Genomic DNA, 8,321 nt, shown 5'->3' with positions numbered 1-8,321 from the left:
AACCGGCTCCAGGACTAACCGGGCTCCAGAGCTAACTGGGCTCCAGGGGCTCCAGAGCCAACTAACCGGGCTCCAGAGCTAACCGGGCTCCAGAGATAACCGGGCTCCAGAGCTAACCGGGCTCCAGGACTAACCGGGCTCCAGAGCTAACCGGGCTCCAGGGCTAACCAGGCTCCAGAGCTAACCGGGCTCCAGAGCTAACCGGGCTCCAGAGCTAACCGGACTCCAGGACTAACCGGGCTCCAGAGCTAACTGGGCTCCAGGACTAACTGGGCTCCAGAGCTAACCGGGCTCCAGGACTAACCGGGCTCCAGAGCTAACCAGGCTCCAGAGCTAACCGGGCTCCAGAGCTAACCGGGCTCCAGGACTAACCGGGCTCCAGAGCTAACTGGGCTCCAGGACTAACCGGGCTCCAGAGCCAACTGGGCTCCAGAGCTAACCGGGCTCCAGAGCTAACCGGGCTCCAGAGATAACCGGGCTCCAGAGCTAACCGGGCTCCAGGACTAACCGGGCTCCCACCGGGCTCCAGGGCTAACCAGGCTCCAGAGCTAACCGGGCTCCAGAGCTAACCGGGCTCCAGAGCTAACCGGACTCCAGGACTAACTGGGCTCCAGGACTAACCGGGCTCCAGAGCTATCCGGGCTCCAGAGCTGGGCTCCAGAGAGCTCCAGGACTAACCGGGCTCCAGGACTAACCGGGCTCCAGAGCTAACCGGGCTCCAGAGCTAACCGGGCTCCAGGACTAACCGGGCTCCAGGACTAACTGGGCTCCAGGACTAACCGGGCTCCAGAGCTAACTGGGCTCCAGGACTAACCGGGCTCCAGAGCTAACCGGGCTCCAGAGCTAACCGGGCTCCAGAACTAACCGGGCTCCAGAGCTAACCGGGCTCCAGGGCTAACCGGGCTCCAGAGCTAACTGGGCTCCAGAGCTAACCGGGCTCCAGAGCTAACCGGGCTCCAGGACTAACCGGGCTCCATGACTAACCGGGCTTCAGGACTAACCGGGCTCCAGAGCTAACCGGGCTCCAGAGCTAACCGGGCTCCAGAGCTAACCGGGCTCCAGGACTAACCGGGCTCCAGAGCTAACCGGGCTCCAGGACTAACTGGGCTCCAGAGCTAACCGGGCTCCAGGACTAACCGGGCTCCAGAGCTAACCAGGCTCCAGAGCTAACCGGGCTCCAGAGCTAACCGGGCTCCAGGACTAACCGGGCTCCAGAGCTAACTGGGCTCCAGGACTAACCGGGCTCCAGAGCCAACTGGGCTCCAGAGCTAACCGGGCTCCAGAGCTAACCGGGCTCCAGAGCTAACCAGGCTCCAGAGCTAACCGGGCTCCAGAGCTAACTGGGCTCCAGGACTAACCGGGCTCCAGGACCAACCGGGCTCCAGAGCTAACCGGGCTCCAGAGCTAACCGGGCTCCAGAGCTAACTGGGCTCCAGGACTAACCAGGCTCCAGAGCTAACCGGGCTCCAGAGCTAACCGGGCTCCAGAGCTAACGGGCTCCAGAGCTAACTGGGCTCCAGGACTAACCGGGCTCCAGAGCTAACTGGGCTCCAGGACTAACCGGGCTCCAGAGCTAACCCCCTCTCCAGAGCTAACTGGGCTCCAGGACTAACCCCTCTCCAGAGCTAATTGGGCTCCAGGACTAACCGGGCTCCAGAGCTTATTGGGCTCCAGGACTAACCGGGCTCCAGAGCTAACTGGGCTCCAGGACTAACCCCCTCTCCAGAGCTAACTGGGCTCCAGGACTAACTGGGCTCCAGAGCTAACTGGGCTCCAGGACTAACCGGGCTCCAGAGCTAACTGGGCTCCAGGACTGACCGGGCTCCAGAGCTAACTGGGCTCCAGGACTAACCCCCTCTCCAGAGCTAACTGGGCTCCAGGACTAACCCCCTCTCCAGAGCTAACTGGGTTCCAGGACTAACCGGGCTCCACAGCACTGTCAAGAGATCTGAAGATCTTAGCTTGGTGTTGTTGTGTTAAGGTCGCTAACATTGTACTTGTTATACTGTAGTGTAATGACCATTTTTCCCTGTCAGGTTAAAAACAGAACATTGTTTCCTTATTGCCTGATTGTCTTCATTTTGGACTTGATGTGATTGGTCTGGTTGGATCACTCTGTGACTTGATGTGATTGGTCTGGTTGGATCACTCTGTGACTTGATGTGATTGGTCTGGTTGGATCACTCTGTGTCTTGATGTGATTGGTCTGGTTGGATCACTCTGTGTCTTGATGTGATTGGTCTGGTTGGATTACTCTGGGACTTGATGTGATTGGTTGGATCACTCTGTGACTTGATGTGATTGGTTGGATCACTCTGTGACTTGATGTGATTGGTTGGATCACTCTGTGACTTGATGTGATTGGTTGGATCACTCTGTGACTTGATGTGATTGGTCTGGTTGGATCACTCTGTGACTTGATGTGATTGGTCTGGTTGGATCACTCTGTGACTTGATGTGATTGGTCTGGTTGGATCACTCTGTGACTTGATGTGATTGGTCTGGTTGGACTCTGTGACTTGATGTGATTGGTCTGTGATCACTTGACTTGATGTGATTGGTCTGGTTGGATCACTCTGTGACTTGATGTGATTGGTTGGATCACTCTGGGACTTGATGTGATTGGTTGGATCACTCTGTGACTTGATGTGATTGGTTGGATCACTCTGTGTGATGTGATTGGTCTGGTTGGATCACTCTGGGACTGTGATTGGTTGACTCTGTGACTTGATGTGATTGGTCTGGTTGGATTACTCTGTGACTTGATGTGATTGGTTGGATCACTCTGTGACTTGATGTGATTGGTTGGATCACTCTGTGACTTGATGTGATTGGTCTGGTTGGATCACTCTGGGACTTGATGTGATTGGTTGGATCACTCTGTGACTTGATGTGATTGGTCTGGTTGGATCACTCTGTGACTTGATGTGATTGGTCTGGTTGGATCACTCTGTGACTTGATGTGATTGGTCTGGTTGGATCACTCTGTGACTTGATGTGATTGGTTGGATCACTCTGTGACTTGATGTGATTGGTTGGATCACTCTGTGACTTGATGTGATTGGTTGGATCACTCTGTGACTTGATGTGATTGGTCTGGTTGGATCACTCTGTGACTTGATGTGATTGGTCTGGTTGGATCACTCTGTGACTTGATGTGATTGGTCTGGTTGGATCACTCTGTGTCTTGATGTGATTGGTCTGGTTGGATCACTCTGTGTCTTGATGTGATTGGTCTGGTTGGATCACTCTGTGACTTGATGTGATTGGTCTGGTTGGATCACTCTGTGTCTTGATGTGATTGGTCTGGTTGGATCACTCTGTGTCTTGATGTGATTGGTCTGGTTGGATCACTCTGTGACTTGATGTGATTGGTTGGATCACTCTGTGACTTGATGTGATTGGTCTGGTTGGATCACTCTGTGTGCGACACAGGGGGCTGGAACGGAGCAGATGGAATGGCATCAAACCATGGAAACCACGGAAACCACGTTCGATATATTCTTTACCACTCCACAGACTCCACTCCGGTTATTACCATGAGCCCGTCCTCCACAATTAAGGTGTCACCAGCCTCCTGTGGGTTGCTCCCAATAAAGGGAATAGAGACACAGACACTGCCTCTCTATAGGGACACAGACACTACCTCTCTATAGGGACACAGACACTGCTTCTCTATAGGGACACAGACACTGCCTCTCTATAGGGACACAGACACTGCTTCTCTATAGGGACACAGACACTGCCTCTCTATAGGGACACAGACACTGCCTCTCTATAGGGACACAGACACTACCTCTCTATAGGGACACAGACACTACCTCTCTATAGGGACACAGACACTGCTTCTCTATAGGGACACAGACACTGCTTCTCTATAGGGACACAGACACTGCTTCTCTATAGGGACACAGACACTGCTTCTCTATAGGGACACAGACACTGCTTCTCTATAGGGACACATACACTGCTTCTCTATAGGGACACAGACACTGCCTCTCTATAGGGACACAGACACTACCTCTCTATAGGGACACAGGCACTACCTCTCTATAGGGACACAGACACTGCCTCTCTATAGGGACACAGACACTGCTTCTCTATAGGGACACAGACACTACCTCTCTATAGGGACACAGACACTGCCTCTCTATAGGGACACAGACACTACTCTCTATAGGGACACAGGCACTACCTCTCTATAGGGACACAGACACTGCCTCTCTATAGGGACACAGGCACGACCTCTCTATAGGGACACAGACACTGCTTCTCTATAGGGACACAGACACTACCTCTCTATAGGGACACAGACACTGCCTCTCTATAGGGACACAGACACTGCCTCTCTATAGGGACACAGACACTACCTCTCTATAGGGACACAGACACTGCTTCTCTATAGGGACACAGACACTGCTTCTCTATAGGGACACAGACACTACCTCTCTATAGGGACACAGACACTGCCTCTCTATAGGGACACAGGCACTACCTCTCTATAGGGACACAGACACTGCCTCTCTATAGGGACACAGGCACGACCTCTCTATAGGGACACAGACACTGCTTCTCTATAGGGACACAGACACTGCTTCTCTATAGGGACACAGACACTACCTCTCTATAGGGACACAGACACTGCCTCTCTATAGGGACACAGGCACAACCTCTCTATAGGGACACAGACACTGCTTCTCTATAGGGACACAGACACTGCTTCTCTATAGGGACACAGACACTGCTTCTCTATAAGCTCTGTTTCTATTTAAATACTGTCTCCCTCTCTCTGAGGTCTGTATTTATTTAAATACTGTCTCCCTCTCTCTGAGGTCTGTCTTTATTTAAATACTGTCTCCCTCTCTCTGTCTCTCTCTCCTCTCTATTTACATACTGTGTCCCTCCCTCTGTCTCTCTCTCCTCTCTATTTACATACTGTCTCCCTCTCTCTGTCTCCTCTCTATTTACATACTGTCTCCCTCTATCTTATCTCTCTCTCTATTTAAATACTGTCTCCTTCTCTTTGTCTCTCTCTCCTCTCTATTTACATACTGTGTCCCTCCCTCTGTCTCTGTCTCCTCTCTATTTACATACTGTCTCCCTCTATCTTCTCTCTCTCTCTATTTACATACTGTCTCCCTCTCTGAGCTCTGTGTCTCTCTCCTCTCTATTTAAATACTGTCTCCCTCTCTGAGCTCTGTGTCTCTCTCCTCTCTATTTAAATACTGTCTCCCTCTCTGAGCTCTGTGTCTCTCTCCTCTCTATTTAAATACTGTCTCCCTCTCTGAGCTCTGTGTCTCTCTCTTCTCTCCAAGGAGCAGGACTACGAACAAGAAGCATAAAACCATCAGTCCAATTCTCCATCCAACCAGCAGCACAATACCGACATGTATTCAAATAAAAAAGGACAAATGCTGAAACTACGACAACAATACAAATCTAATCTAAAAGTACAAAATCCACAAACAAGAATTCCACCTGAGACAAAACATTCCTCCTCCGTCTTCAAGACGAATATTTTATGATAATCGATGCTATATTGTAAATGTCATGTTACTGCTGTAATGTGTTGGGTCGTGTAGTTGTTTCTCGAGGTGTAGAAGAGCCGCTGTCTCGAGTCTCGTTTCCTTGATTCCCTCCCAATGGAACGAGACCCCCGGACCAGGCCTATGGCTTGTGACCATAGAAATACAATCCATAGAACAGGCCTCCCCATTCAAGACTGGACTCTATTTCTATGCGTGTGACTATTTCTATGCGTGTGACTCTGTGTGTTTCTGTATTTATAAATGTGAGATAATAATAATAGGTTTTTCTCATCTTCCAACAACGACGTTGGGAGAAAAAGAAAATAATTAATCCGATTGCAGATGCAGATATGACTACTACCAATAATATTCTATAAGTGTGTACAATGTCTGTTTGTGGGTTCCCTCTTTTGGATTTACTTTTGGAGCAAGTTTTTATTTATTTAACGTATTTTTAAGTAAGAGTTTTATACATTGTATCTTTGTAGTTGCTTGTGAAATCATTCTGGTGGAACTATCTGTTAGAAATGGATAAACTACGTGTGTGTGTGTGTGTGTGTGTGTGTGTGTGTGTGTGTGTGTGTGTGTGTGTGTGTGTGTGTGTGTGTGTGTGTGTGTGTGTGTGTGTGTGTGTGTGTGTGTGTGTGTGTGTGTGTGTGTGTGTGTGTGTGTGTGTGTGTGTGTTTGTGTGTACTGAAGATTTTAACAAGTTAAAGTCAATATATTATGTCTTGAAATCATAATGGTTGTCAGATCAATATGTGCTTTAAAGTGCAGGACTTATCAATATAAAGGTTTATGTGTCAACGCAGACAAACTAACACACCTTCTGTAAATAAAAACGTGAGGAAAAAGAAACCAAGTGTGGGTTGTTTATTATAATGTTCAAACCAGGAAGTACAGACCTCTTTAAACACACACCATCTATCTATCTATCTATCTATCTATCTATCTATCTATCTATCTATCTATCTATCTATCTATCTATCTATCTATCTATCTATCTATCTATCTGTCTGTCTGTCTGTCTGTCTGTCTGTCTGTCTGTCTGTCTGTCTCTATCTGTCTGTCTGTCTGTCTGTCTGTCTGTCTGTCTGTCTGTCTGTCTGTCTGTCTGTCTGTCTGTCTGTCTGTCTGTCTGTCTGTCTGTCTGTCTGTCCGCCCTCCCGCCTCCCTCGCTATCTATCTATCTATCTATCTATCTATCTATCTATCTATCTATCTATCTATCTATCTATCTATCTATCTATCTATCTATCTATCTATCTATCTATCTATCTATATATCTATCTATCTATCTCTCTCTATCTCTCTATCTGTCTGTCGTATCATTGAGTCTCTGTCATACACAATCTCTCTCTCTTTTTCGCTACATCCCTTTCTCCCATTCTGTATGGTGTGACTCTGGGTGTCTGTGCCTCTGTGCTAGCAGACAGACCAACAGAGTGTTTAGAATCTGCTGAGGTGGGGCCCTGTCATAGCTGGGATGCCTGTGTAATCTAGGCTGTGTAGTGAGGTTTAGTCTGGTTAATCCATCCGGAACATCCAGTAGCCCCGGGCCACTAACGGAGGGTATTAAACCTCCCCCTCACTGCACTCTCTGTACTGCCCCTCTCTAACCCGCTCTACTGTACCACTGCTGCTGTCCGGACCAGAACCAGAGGACCAGCGCCTCCAAGGAGACAGAGGACCAGAGCCTCCGAGGAGACAGAGGACCAGGGAGAGACAGAGAGATTGAAAAACATCATGGCCTCTTTTAAGAAATCTTTTGAAGGGCTGAAGGGCTCTACTCAATCAGCAGCCAAGGGAGTCACAGAGCATGCAGGTAATGGTATGACACTAGAGCTGTTCTCTTCGTTAGACGGTGTCGCAGAACTTAACTTTAGTAACTTTAGTAGTATCCGTGTAGAAAGGATGCCAACTATCTCCTTCTGCTGTGCAGGCAATTAGATAAATACCATTGAACAGCTACCTCCTTAACTTGATGGGATTTGCTTGATGTTTCGAACTGGGTGACCCAGGAAATAGATCTCGCATCATAACCTCTTAAAGTTCAACAGGTCGTCTGGATAATACTCATTATCTCTGTCTCAAGTCAGTGAATGCAAAAACCATTACGCTATATTTGCCTTATAAAGCCTTGAAATCATCTATTTTTTAATCTGTGAAGTTAGAGGATTTATTTTGTATATCATTTCTCCTGAGACAGAAAATCCACCTTGATACAGCAGTCTGTGAACATCCTACTTGATACAGCAGTCTCTGAACATCCTACTTGATACAGCAGTCTGTGAACATCCTACTTGATAAGGCAGTCTGTGAACATACTACTTGATAAGGCAGTCTGTGAACATCCTACCTGATTCCGCAGTCTGTGAACATCCTACTTGATACAGCAGTCTGTGAACATACTACTTGATACAGCAGTCTGTGAACATCCTACTTGATACAGCAGTCTGTGAACATCCTACTTGATACAGCAGTCTGTGAACATCCTACTTGATACAGCAGTCTGTGAACATCCTACTTGATACAGCAGTCTGTGAACATCCTACCTGATTCCGCAGTCTGTGAACATCCTACTTGATACAGCAGTCTGTGAACATACTACTTGATACAGCAGTCTGTGAACATCCTACTTGATACAGCAGTCTGTGAACATCCTACTTGATACAGCAGTCTGTGAACATCCTACTTGATACAGCAGTCTGTGAACATCCTACACTATAACCCCTAGCTAATGTTCAATCTTGTTGAAGGAGAATGTTGAGTAACACTGTTTGAAACATACCG

The 8,321-nt window shown here is 48.2% G+C and overlaps 1 protein-coding gene across 2 annotated transcripts in view; it reads left to right on the top strand.

The window, feature by feature from the left end:
* The window catches only part of LOC127913835 (beta-synuclein-like), a 42,545-nt gene extending 36,155 nt beyond the window's left edge, over positions 1-6,390 (top strand). The window contains exon 6 of one of the 2 annotated variants that reach the window (XM_052487308.1): positions 5,322-6,390. In XM_052487308.1, coding sequence (XP_052343268.1) covers positions 5,322-5,342 — 21 coding nt within the window. In that variant the 3' untranslated portion in view covers positions 5,343-6,390. Of the gene's footprint in view, positions 1-5,315 lie in introns of both variants that reach the window. The other variant, XM_052487307.1, reaches the window with a different exon arrangement.
* The last annotated feature ends 1,931 nt before the right edge of the window (positions 6,391-8,321 follow it).

Source organism: Oncorhynchus keta, chromosome 30 (assembly GCF_023373465.1).
Source record: "Oncorhynchus keta strain PuntledgeMale-10-30-2019 chromosome 30, Oket_V2, whole genome shotgun sequence".
Taxonomy (NCBI): Eukaryota; Metazoa; Chordata; class Actinopteri; order Salmoniformes; family Salmonidae; genus Oncorhynchus; species Oncorhynchus keta.
The sequence above is the reverse complement of the archived record's forward strand: the minus strand, read 5'-3'. Positions and strand labels throughout refer to the sequence as shown.